The sequence below is a fragment of the Taudactylus pleione genome, unplaced genomic scaffold, assembly GCF_031769625.1.
Source record: "Taudactylus pleione unplaced genomic scaffold, aTauple2 ptg000256l, whole genome shotgun sequence".
In the NCBI taxonomy this organism is placed as follows: Eukaryota; Metazoa; Chordata; class Amphibia; order Anura; family Myobatrachidae; genus Taudactylus; species Taudactylus pleione.
The window spans coordinates 25,604,201-25,617,500 of record NW_028284658.1 but is presented as its reverse complement, the minus strand read 5'-3'; the positions used below and the strand labels follow the sequence as shown (position 1 = coordinate 25,617,500).

At 47.5% G+C, this 13,300-nt stretch overlaps 1 protein-coding gene across 1 annotated transcript in view; it reads right to left on the bottom strand.

Moving 5' to 3' along the window:
• The window catches only part of CCR10 (C-C motif chemokine receptor 10), a 46,932-nt gene extending 34,460 nt beyond the window's left edge, over positions 1–12,472 (bottom strand). The window contains exon 1 of the mRNA XM_088480858.1: positions 12,321–12,472. Within this exon, the coding sequence (XP_088336984.1) occupies positions 12,321–12,472 (152 nt within the window). The remainder of the gene's footprint in view (positions 1–12,320) is intronic.
• Positions 12,473–13,300: the final 828 nt, after the last annotated feature.

Sequence of the window (13,300 nt, the reverse complement as noted above, 5' to 3'; positions counted from 1 at the left end):
TAGAGGAAACCCGCCAGGTCTTAAGAGAGGTGGTACAACAGCTACTAGTCTGGTCGGGAGATGCTTCCCCTGCTCTCCCAACTCACACTCACACCATACGGGCCAGTCACTTTCTGCAAAAGATGACCCAGAATTATGATGTGGAAGCATATCTTACGGCCTTTGAAAGAACTGCAGAAAGAGAGAGTTGGCCTAAAGAGCAGTGGGCAAGTCTGGTGGCACCCTTCCAGCCGGGAGAACCACAGAAAGCCTACTTTGAAAAATAAAAAAATTAGATTAGAGATGAACATATAAAAAGAATATGTAGCACACAATGCGCATAATAAATAAATCGTAATCAGGGTCTGTGATAGCATGCACATAAGATTAACATAAGACTAATATATCCAATTAGATTGCATGCATCATTATAATTAATCTACCACTTAGTAACATATAGAACAGATATGTGATACACAAATGCACACGATAAATAAATCGTAATCAGGATCGTATGATCTGTGGTAGCATGCACATAAGATTAATATATCCAATTAGATTGCATGCATAATAGGCGAACATATAACGATATAATGGGTCCTAGGTTGCCCACTAGATAAATTTCTGTTGGGTAAAGAGAAAAAATGCCACACACAATGAATTGAGAAAGTGACCAATATGTCAAATAATTTTGTAATATTAACAAATTTTTAGGGTCACATTAATTAATATAGCAGAAAAAACTGTTACTTATGCAGCATAACATGATATCATCAATTCATAATCAACAGGTACATCTAATTTGTTCTGGTCAGATGAAATTATAATGGCAAGGAAAAATAGTCTGTTTACAAATCAAAGTAAAATTTCATACAGTGGTAATACCTTTGCTTGTGCAGTATAAATCTATGATCTTGAATTAATGAGGTATAAGGTTACTTTAATAATGCACATAATCCTGTATTAAATTTATTCATAAATTGTATCTTTGTATAATCAATAATTAGTAAATCGACCTTGTATTGCAAATATAGGTCAAGTAATATATTCCTATAGTTGGTACAGAAAACAATAATCCCCTTAATATAGATGCCAACATAAGCTCACAATGATTTTATGTACCTTCTAAAAAATGATTGTAGATGCAGCATATAACAGATTTAGTATAATACCTATTGCTGAAGATCTAATATCACATAGAGATTGTGCAAATGTATGCGCCAGAGGATAACATGATTCTATAGGATCACTGATGAAGAAAGTAAGATCTGCGGTACTGGGAACGCAGAACCACTTCAGCTTTCCCTTGTCTGATTCTGACAAGGGATGAGAGAGTGGAACAGCGTGACACACAGACGAAATTAAAGTTGTGCACTTCTGCTGTTTGAGCAAGAGCTGTGTCTCTCCCTTGTTACCTGGTGGGCATTGCAGGGGGAGTCACATGCAGGGAACTCAAATGAGAGAGTGCGTTGAAAGGATAGTAAAGTACCTTGCCAGGAAGATAAAAGGACCAGAGCTGCATGCGCTGTGTGCGGGAACCCTCGTGCTAATGCACCGTTCAGTACACGCGTTTCGCCGGTATGGCTTGATCACCTGATCACTGTAGCTGCTGTCTGTAGACACTGACAGGGCGATTTGTTTTGTGGATATCCATCGAAACAGATTATAATGAGGAGCTTCACCTAAGCAGAACTTATTCCTCAAGGCTCCAACATGGTTGCTCTAATCATCCTAGGCTTCAAATGCTGCTGTTAGCTATGTAGCTCACAGTGTGACAGGGCTGGTGTTTGGATAGAAAGGACTGCCCTATTAATCAGGAGTGCGGGTTCTCCATACACCACCATAAAGGGGCAGTCTGCGCAAACAGTGTATGTACAATGCGCTCGATCAGGCTTGATCAGGCTCTCCCCGACCTTGCAGAGCTTCAAACGTGCAAACCCACCTGTTCACCAAAGCATACCCTTCCACCACATAACCATGTTACCAGGTCTCTGTCCCTCCCGCCTCAGCCATCTCTACCTTGCTTACTTCCTGCACTCGGGTCCCCCTTTACACACTCATGCCTCATGTCATCTGTCTCCCCTCTCCCCTAGATTGTAAGCTCCTAGGAGCAGGGACGCTGGTATAGAGGAGCCTTGACGCTGGCCCGGCGCTTAATCATATATTTGCAAATGTATGCAACCAATACCTCTGAGTTTCTATTATCATGTAGGATTCAAGTATTTTTGTTAATATTGCTGCAGTGTGCTGGAGGGAATCTTCTTTTTTCTGTCCTCCTCCCCACTGTCTCACAGCCTTCTTCTCTAGCACTTATATGACAGCCTTCACCTTCAGAGCTGTACTGTGTATGGAGAATTGTGTTGCTAATTGTTATTTGTGTTCTGTTTATATTTTGGTTACTGTATTGTAATGTAAAGTTCTGTGTACCCTTTACTGTATGTATGGCACTGCGGACCACTTGTGGTGCCCTATAAATAAAATGTAATAATAATGTGACTACACAGGCTTTTGCCACCTTCTCTGTCAGGGAGTTGCTATATGAGTGTCAAAAGCAAACATATGGTAGGGGCCAGCAGAGCGTTTCATCCCCGGAGACCAGAATTGTGGTGTGGTTGTCAGGGGGACTTAAAAGTGAAGGGTATGTGCTTTCCATGCCAGGGCCACAATTAGAGGGGAGGCATGTGCCCTGGGTGCCGAATTTGAGGGGGTGTTGCAGGACCATCTCCAGGACTGTTCGACCAGTGCGGCCAAATGGGGACACCACCCCATTGGGGGCGCAGTGCCACACTTTGGAGAGAGCAGCACCCCTCCTCTCTTTTCTCCTTGCTGCCTCTGAATGCAATGCATACACAGTGCACACTGTAGTGGACTTTTGCAGGCTGGGGCAGGGGTGCATTGGGATTGAAAACCAGCCCGGGAAATTTCTGGAAGCACCCCTAAAGGGGGCGGATATGTTGAGAAGGTGGGTCTGTTAAAAGGGCGGAGTCTGTGGAGGAGGGCAGGATACTCCCTCGTCAGGGCCTGGAGCTGCTTTTGCGAGCCACTGAGGGGAGCAGGGCCGGCAACAGAAATCTGGGTGAATTATACCCTTTTATTTGGGGCCCCTCATCCCTCTGCACTAGGTACAGGCCAGCCAGTTTGAAAGTCTTTTCTTACCTGGTGGTTTCTCTGCAACAGGGAACCTCACTGGGCAGCATCTTCAGCTGGTATTCACTATTAATGTAGAAGATCACATTTTCTGGAAGATGCCTGTTTATGTAGAAATATAACTAATGTCATCATCATAACCTACAGTCGCAGAAGTTTTTGTGCAGGGCAAAATTAATTTCCCTGATCAAACAATTTCTGTGTCTCCAGATGCCCGTACGTCTCTCCATCCCCAGGCTTCCCTGTGGTTCTCCAGGCTCCCTCTGTCTCCCATTTCCAGGACCAATTGTTTCCCATTTCCAGGACCCAGTGTGTATCAGCCCCATTCCCCAGTGTGTATCAGTCCCATTCCCCAGTGTGTATCAGCCCCATTCCCCAGTGTGTATCAGCCTCATTCCCCAGTGTGTATCAGCCTCATTCCCCAGTTGTATCAGCCTCATTCCCCAGTGTGTATCAGCCTCATTCCCCAGTGTGTATCAGCCCCATTCCCCAGTGTGTATCAGCCTCATTTGCCCGTACGTCTCTCCATCCCCAGGCTTCCCTGTGGTTCTCCAGGCTCCCTCTGTCTCCCATTTCCAGGACCCATTGTCTCCCATTTCCAGGACCCAGTGTGTATCAGCCCCATTCCCCAGTATGTATCAGCCTCATTCCCCAGTGTGTATCAGCCTCATTTCCCAGTGTGTATCAGCCTCATTTCCCAAGTCCCAGTGTCTCCAAGCCTCATTATCCAGCCCCAGTGTACCTCTCTCAGCCTTATTCTCCAGCTCCAGTTTGTCTCTCAGCCTCATTTCCCCCCAGTCCTTGTGTATCTCAGCCTCATTCCCAGAGCCCCTGTGTATCTCAGCATTATTCCCCAGCCCCTGTGTCAGCTCCAACCCCCTCCCAGCCCTGCATCATTAGCTTACCCACCCCTCCTCCCAACGTTGTCAGCTCCCCCTCCCATCTCCCCCCCGCAGGCAACACTTACCTGAAGATGCTCTGGCTGGCCACTGCTTGTCCCTGTGGCCAGCCGCTGGTGTTAACTGCTGTTCCTCTGGCTGCATGCTGCTTGTGTCTGTGGTCGATGGCGTCACTATGTTTGTTGCATCATGCACGGAGTAAAGCCGGGCTGTGCGGAGGGGCTGTAGGCGGAGCTGTCAGCTGTGACTGACAGGCTCTGCAAAGGCTTATGGGAGGAGCTGCTGCCGGGCATTCGCAGCAGATCCCCCGTCGGCCATTTTTTTGTAACCATTAGAAGCTGTACTATTGTAGCTGCCCGTTTGGAGTTGAGCTCCAGTCGTGGCAGGCTGGCAGCGGGTGGGTAAGTGGAGGGTGGCCGGCCATAGTAGATACCGGCCCAGCGGGAACCAGCCCGGCATCCTGGTGGCCCAATCTGCCCCTGGGCTGGGGGCTAGCAGAGGAAGGTGATTAGGGATGGCTGAAGAAGGTAATGGGGGCTGACTGAGGAAGGTGATGAGGGCTGGGTGCTGGCTGAGGAAGGTGATGGGGCTGGATGCTGGCTGAGGAAGGTGATGGGGCTGGCTGTGGAAGGTGATGGGGCTGGGGGCTGGCTGAGGAAGGTGATGGTGGTTAGTTGAGGAAGATGATGTCACGCACGTTGAAGAAAAGTGCACAAGGAGCCATGGGGACTATCGGCTTAAGTGTAAAGCAACACGTGTACTCTCTAATATATGGAAAAGAGTCCTCAAAACACGTGAACAGCGCTGCAAGCAATGTATCAGGATGGAGGTCTTAAATTTAAGAAATATATTGTATAACACCAAACTGAAATAATGCAGCAGTATGTGTGATTACAGAATTATGTCCTTCTCTCAGCAACTGACAATCATTGGAGTGCAAGTGGATGATGAAAAGATTGCTACAGGAATGTTGCAGAACTTGATGCCTTACTTTGTCTCCTTGATTGTGGCATTAGAGGCAAACACAGCAAAGTTAGTAACAGACACAATCAAAGCAAAGTTGTTACAGTATCAGGAATGTGTGCCCTATGATTTGAATGCTGAGACAACAGGCATTACATACAAAAAGTGAAAAATGTTGAAAAATGTAATTCAAGTGTTACAAATGTCATAAGATAGGTCACAAAGCAATTGAGTGCAAACAAAAGAATGTGAATCCTATACAGAGCCATAACTGCAGTGGCAGAGATGAGGCAGCCCTGAGTGTTACACATAATCCTAGAAAAGATTGCTGGTACATCGAATCAGATGCAACAAGGCATTTCAGCTACAAGGAGGAATGGTTCACTGAGTTAACCAAATGTGACCCTATCACTATCAGAGGAATTGGCAATCAAGGGCCAGATTCACTACAGATTGCTCTTGCGATCATGGCTGCAATTACGAACGCAGTTCAACTGCGATAGTATGCTAATCCATTGCGATCACTATGCCATCGCAGCACTACATAGGGATGCCCACTTTACCTTACACACATCTGTAATGTTTAGCAACGGTGAAACCATCGGTTCAATCGAGTAATATCGCAGCCTGGTGCATACTTGCACAGGATCAGACCTCACTCACAAATTGCTAACTTCAGTGCATGCTATGAGACCTCAGGCTGTGTAGGGCATCGCAGTGGGTAAATTAATCCACTCCCCTGCAACGGCATTGAAACGCACTGGCACGCCTGCATTTTGCCGACCACCCCCCATCACTACCCACAAATGGCACTTCCTATCAATCTATTAGAGCCGGAAGCTCACTGGGGCTTGCAGCAGATGAGACCCTACCACAAGGGTCTCGTCACAAGCCCGATGGTCGCGATGGTCACAACCATCACCTGGCCTCCCGCTAAAGCTGTGGGTGGTCTGACAAAAAGAAAAAAGAGCGGCCACCCTGATTCAGAGTGAGCGCACGCTTTATGCGAGCGGCTCTGAATCAGGCCCTTAGAGCGAGTGATGAATACAGCAAGTGTCCAGCTGGGGCGGCACCAGCTGGACACTTGCTGTATTCATCACTCACTCTAAGGGTCTCATTCAGATCTGCTCGCAAGCGGGTCAATGTTGGGCTCTGCGCACGCGCAGTGGCCGCACTGCACGTGCGCAAGCCCAAGAGAGAGAGAGAAATTCCCTCGCTCCAGGGCTCACTACAAAAGGGTCAGCTGTTGATGGTGATCGACAGCTCACCCTGTTTTGTAGGCGTGGCGTGGTCACCCACAGCTTAGCGAGCAACCAGGAGGCCGGCTCTTATTAGAGATGCGGCCACCCTCATTCAGAGCGAGCGCTCGCATTTTGCTCTGATTGAGGTCCTATATGTATATATTTGTTGAGTCACTACCTATTATTCTTTCCCCTTTCCTTCTGTCTCACCATGTTCTTCCCCTTTTTCTCCCATCTCCGATGTTCGCCCCCCTTTCTTCCCGTCCACCTCTACTTATCCCCCTTTCCTTCCGTCTCCCTCTGTTTATCCCTCTCTCCTCCAGACCACCTCTGTTCATACACACATACATGCACACTCCTTTCATACAAATATGTGTATACACAGTTGGCTACATATATATATTTATTACAGGATGATATACAAATATATATAGAATACATGTGATCTAGTAACACTGTAGTAACCATGCATATATTACAGTCGGTGTCACTGGATCAAGAAACAGACATCATACATACATAGTTACATACGTTATATATATGTATATACAGTGTATATATATAATGATGCTGGTATATAATATGATGTATCTTGCTTCAACAACACCTACTATAATATATGCACAGGATTGTTTGAAGGAGGGGGGGGGCAAACAGGTATCTTGCCTAGCTCCCCAAGAGGTCTAAATCCGGCTATGCCTTGTGTTGTAACCGCACGTCTTCATACTAATGTGAGGGGCATGGTAATTCTTCTTATCAAGAGGCAAAAAACTACAAGCAGATGCATTTCTAGTTTTTTCCAAGCTTAACTAAAGATCGATGTGAAACATTTGTAACCACATTAACCACAGCGCCATGCAAGAGGTGTACAAAACAACCTTGAAAAGGAAATCAAGGCAAATCATTACTCATTACATCGCAGACTTGCAACACGTAAACCATTAATTTGATGCAGCAGTTAGAGAATAACAAGCAGGGACGTAACTAGGGTAGTGCAACCTGTGCCCAACCTGTACCCATATGAAATCGCTTATGATGATGTAGACATACAACCCTATCAGCATTATGGGCCATATTCATCAACACTAAAATAACGTTTTAAAGGACATTTTCCTTAATTACCGTTATTTTAGTATTCATGAATAGACTTAACGCAGGAAATATCACTGATATCTCCTGGTTAAGTCTCCCTGCATTAATTTCCACACTCCCCATACATTAGTATGGGGATATGGAAATTATGGTATTCATCAAATTCCGAAAAATATGTATTTTAGGATTTTAATGGAGTTACTATCCGCCACTGTGAGGTGGCGAATAGCAGGTGACACTTACCTATGTCAGCGTGGGCAGGTCCCCCGGCGTCTCCCACCAGTGCTCTGTTCTGTCTCCGCTGTCTGCTCGGACACTGTGTTCTTCCATCAGAACACAATAAAGTTTAGAAAAAAAAAATTTTTTTTTTCTGGCCGTGGAAGAGGCCAGAAGACGCCGCTGTCAAGAGAGAAGACAGGCGGCGCTGACTGGAAGAAGAAAAGAAGAGGCAGCGCCGCTGGCTAGGACGGGCCAGCGGCCGAAGAATGCGGCTAAGGACTGGAGAGGACTGCGGGGGAGGGAAGTAAAAGAGCTTCATGAAGTTCCCCCCCGCAGCCTTTTCCAACGGAGCAGGTAGGCCCTCCGTGAGGCCCACCTTATACCCCCTCCCTAGACCACCAGGGTTGTCAGGCACTAGGCCCGTGGGGCATAGTCGGGCACTAGGCCTGTGGATAAATAGGTGGGCACAAGGCCCAAGGCACAGTAGCGGGCATTAGGCCCGATAGAAGGATTTCCCCTTAATTAGGTGTAAGTGGCCTGGGTACTAGGCCTAGGCCACTATTCAATAAAGTAGGCGGGCACCAGGCCCATGCCCATAAACCAGGCATAGGCCTGTACCCATACAGGCGGGCACTAGGCCCTATATAGTAATCCCCATCATTAGGCAGGCCCATAGGCCTGAGACACATTTTGGAAAGGGGACTCTGGGCAGTAGGCCCAAGTCCCTCGTGTACCCTGCAGTAGGCAGGCATAAGCCCTAAGCCACTGGTAAGACCCTGGGCATTAGGCCCAGGGCCCTGAGCCCATTAGGTGTGCCACTCATATAGAGAGGTAGCCCCGCATAGATGATTAGAGGTGTGAGCAGTGGTGGAGAGCTGTCCAGCTCCCACCAATGAGGTAGTGTTTTCCCCAGTCACTGAGAAGAGGAGCTGGCCAGCTCTCGATAGGTAGGTAGCAGACATTTAAAGGGACAGCACCGTGTATTGCTCTTGTGTACTTAGAGTCTGTGATTGGTGTTCCGTGCAGGGCAAAAGTTTAGTTATTGTTATACATGTCGCAATACACACACTGTAGGTTGAGGGCTATGTCGTTTTAGTATGTGTAGTTGCGTGACATAGGTTTAGGCCCTGCACGGCTGTGTTCTGTATCTCCTTACAGGGACCTGTAGGCGAGTGAGCGGACGAAGAGCAAGAGTGGACACGGTGAGAAATATCTGTGTGTACTGTCTCTCCCTGTTTGTTTGTCACTACCTATCTTTCCTTCCTTCTGGGCGGACAGTGAACCTTGCAACCCGATGCAGGGACGGATCTTCACCTGGTGCGTGAGTACCGATAGGTGAAAATTCAGGATCTGAGGCCAAAAGTGCCAATGATGATCTTCACTTAAAACCTGAATTTATTCCTCGGTTCGGTAGGGCGTGTCGGTCGATGTGAGGAGGGACGGCACTCACATCGTCTCCTTCCTCCTAGGTCATCGTGTCCGTGTCCTATTCGGGAGTTCCAGGACCATTCGTTCAACACACGACCTGAAGGTGAGAGGGTGCGACGCAAGGTAAGGAACTGAAGTACACCTGCACGGCACCAGGCACTGCACCGCACCACCTCTTACACATGCGCAGCACAGATTCCAGGTGCGGTAAGTTAGTGTAGAGAGGGAAAACTATTTCCCGAAAAGCTGTCATCGCAAAAATGACAGCTTTTCGGGAATAGATGGTTATGGAGATTAGGAATGATGAATTCCTCCCGTAATTAGGTAGACCTCCATGCGAGTTCTGAACTTAATTACCTCCATCGATTTTTTAGGTATGATGAATAGGCCCCTAAGTGATGTATCACTATGAGATTTAGGGGCATATTCAATTAGGTGCGCAAAGGCCATTTCTGCGGAAAAGTATCGCCAGTGACGTCATTTCGCCAGGCGAAAACTTATCCCCGTATTCAATTTCAAGGACTTTTCGCCAGTGCGTAAAGTCAATGCATTGGAATAGGCAAAAAAGATTCGCCTATGAAAGGAGGCGAAAAAAAGTGCAGAATTGGGGTTTTGGGGTGCAAACTTGCGGGTACCACCCATCACCCTTGGGACAGCCCCCCAAAGGTAAACTGTGTTAAAAAAAATCAAAAAAATACTTAAGAACACCCCAAAAAATTAGTTTGAAAAAGGAGGCGAAAAAGTACAAAGTTGGGGGACAAACTAAAAAACTAGCGAAATAGACTCCAGGGGGGTCCCCATGTATGCCCCAGGTGTTTTTAAGTTTGCAGGTGGTTGCGGCAGGTGAATTTTTCATGTTTTAACTTTAGCAACTTTAAAATATGTTTGTACCCATTTTCATGTACCCCAAATTTGTTGGGACTACTTATTTTCTGCAAAAAACCCTGCTAAATGCTATTCTTTACCACTTTTGCAAAGACGCTAATTAGCACCTATTGAGATCATTTAAATACCCCAAATACCTTCAGCAGGCCTATTTGGGGGTATCTATAGTGATCTCCAATGTGTGGTACCCCTCTAAAGCTGGAGCTGTATTATAAATGTATATATGTAAATACTGTAATTAGAACATGAAAATACATTGTGCACTGTGTATATAGCACAGAATGGGTAATATGGAACCATACTGTAAATGACCATATACATATTAGTGCTGGTGAGGTAGTATGTGGGGAGTCAGTAGCAGATCACATGACTCAGAACCTGCTGGAACCAGCCGCAAGTGACAGTAAATGTGCATACACACTAGACGATATGCTCCCTGAGCGATATCATCTAGTCTAGTGTGTCCCCAGTAGGCTGTGCTCAATGTCGTTCATGACATTGAGCACAGCCGCTGAATGATATCATTAACGATATCGTTCAGCGCCGGGCTCTCTCCCCCATTCCCTGACATGCAGCAACCTGACGAGATCGTCAGGTTGGCCTGCATGTCAGCCCGATGAATGATGATGACGAACGACCCGCGGAACGCGCGTCGTCGTCATCGTTCATCTTTTTGGGCTTAAAAATGGACGATAAAGTGAACGACTGAACGATAACGATATCGTTATCGTTCAGTCGTCCACTTTATCGCCCAGTGTGTACGCACCTTTACACAGAGTTAGTTACAGGGAGCCCTGAGGTAAATGTGCTGAGGTAAGGACTTGCACTGTGCCGCACTCCTGAAGCTCTGCCATGACCAGAGACCGGCACTGCACAACAGGAGCAATGTGTGTAAGAGATGTTCCCCGGAGCTCCCTGTTGGTGCAGCTGGAACCTCGTGATTGAATTTGGTCTATTTACCCCAAATACCTTCAGCAGGCCTATTCGGAGGTATCTATAGTGATCCCCAATGTCAGTGCATCTTTTGAGGTTGTCAGGCTAATTTATCCAAATCTGACAGGACATTTCGCCAGGTCCGAATTCACCGGGTTCCGTTTTTCGCCGATTTCTAATTGAATACGGGGATAAGCAGGGACGAGCGCAATACTTTTCCGCATGGATAACCAGCGATGTCGGCGAAAAGTCCGGCATGCATAAAGTACGGGACTTTTCGCACCTAATTGAATATGCCCCTTAGTCCATCTTCTTATCATAAACAGAACTACTGCACTGTGCACAGTTCAAATAGCACTGAGAGGATACTTTGAGAGAGAGACGTAACTAGGGGGGTGCGACCAGTGCCATCGCACTGCAGGGCAGGGGGCGCTGTTTGGGCCTATCAATTTTCCTGTTTACTATAATTCTCACTTGTAGCTTCCTCTTTTTTTATCCCCAACATCTCCTTGCCTCCCCTATCTCTCCCCTGGCCCTTCTCCATGAGGCCATAACCCTTTTTCAGGTGCACTATCATATGTCCCTATTTAAAAAATGGTGGTGGTGGGGGGGCTCCAATGTTCTCTCTGGCACAGGGCACCAAAAAGTTTCGGCTCTGGTGACCGGTCATTACCAGGATCCCTATCACATGTGTAGTACAATAATATGGGATATATAGACAGGCAGGGTACTGTAGGGTGTGTGGCCTAATCATGCACGCAAGACCATGTCCCCTACAGAAAGAAAGCACAAAAAAAACAATTGTGATGCAGCCCCTCAGCCAAGGGAGTGTAATCCCTTTCTTCGCACATCAGGTGCAGGCAGCGGAGACTGCTGCTAAGCACAGTGGCAGCAGCCTTCCTTGACCCACTGCAGCCAAACACACAGCAACATGTGCTGAGCTGGGGAAAGAATCTGCTGCCACTCACAGGTGAGAGAGGGAGGGGAGCACGGACCTGGGCCACCACCAGTCCCCTCCAACAAGCCCAGGTAATTAGTAACCCCCTCTCGGAGCCTCTGTAGACAGGATTGTCATCATGTGCTTAATTATTATTGTGGCACCCCCATAGAGACTGCTTAAGGGTTAACTGGTATAGCAAGGGTTAACTCCCTGGCAGTCCTTTCAGGTGCACAGTGAGTGTTGCTGAGGATTGACTCCAAGACCCAGGAGCAGCCAACTGTGAGCAGCACTGCTCAGCCTGGGAAAAGTAAAACTAGGAGAAGCAAGCAGGTGTCTGCAGTGTGACAGGAGCTGTGGAGTGTGATGCATTGAAAACGTACAACCCTGTGTCACCAGTATAAAGTTCCAAACAGGGTTTGGAGAGACTGAGGCAAGAGCCTAGTGCTGCAGACCCACATAGAGCAGGAGGAGTTGTGACCACTATTCAGAAGGAGAGATTGAGCTGTGCTGCCAACACATGGGGAAGCCAGTCCAGACAACTACATTCAGAAGAAGGAAAAGCTATAGGGCTATTTGACACCTGCCGGTTTTCACCGACCGGCAGAAACTGGGTGTTTTTTGCCGGGTGTGAAATCTAGAGGTGGATGGAAGCGGGTGGGTCCTTTCACACGGCACAGGCACGGAGCGGTCGCCATGTTACAGCTTGGAATATCTACTGAGAAGGACGGCTGCCGTGCCCGTGCCATTCCTGCAAGCCAGTGGTGTATAGGAAACAATGTTTCCTTACTCACGCACTGGCCGGCATGTACTACTGCTGCGCATACCCAGAAGATAAATAAAAAAAAAACCCCATTAAAAACGGCTTCTGTCTGGTTTTTTGCCGACCGGGCAAAACCGGCAAGTGTGAAATAGGCCATACAGTGTGTGCACAGTGAGAGAGGCAGCCAACTGTGTCAAGAACTGCAATACATCTATGGTGAGCTCTGAATCCTCAGCACACTACACCCTTCACAGACAGTACTCATTTACAAACCTATTGGTGCTTACTGCTTACACAAACTACCTCCTATAGTACTCAGAAGCAGACAGATATGTATAATATGCCTATATGTTGAGGAGGGTATAGGTACAAGATGCCAGCGCTCAGGATCCCGGTGGTTAAAATCCCAACACCGGCATCCAAAAGGGTTGGAATATCGACACTTGTGGGTCAGTATTCTAACCCTCCCCCTCTCCCTACCCTATCCCTAACACTCAGTCCCCGGTGCCTGACCCTAACCTCCCCCCTAGTGCCTAAACCTAGCTCCCCCTCCCCGTACCCTAAACCTAACCCTCCCCCCTTAGTGCCTAACGCTAACGCTTAGTGCCTCCCTGTACCCTAAACCTAACCCTCTCCGTAGTGCATAACGCTAACGCTTCCCCCAACCCCGCTATTTACCTTCGGGATTCTGGTGGTCGGGATTTCGGCGCCGGCATTCTGAGTACCGGAGTCCCCACGTTCGGGATATTGACCGCATCCCATTGAGGGGAGATTGCCAGAGAGTCCCCTCCCAAAGCACTGCTGGGAAAAGTTG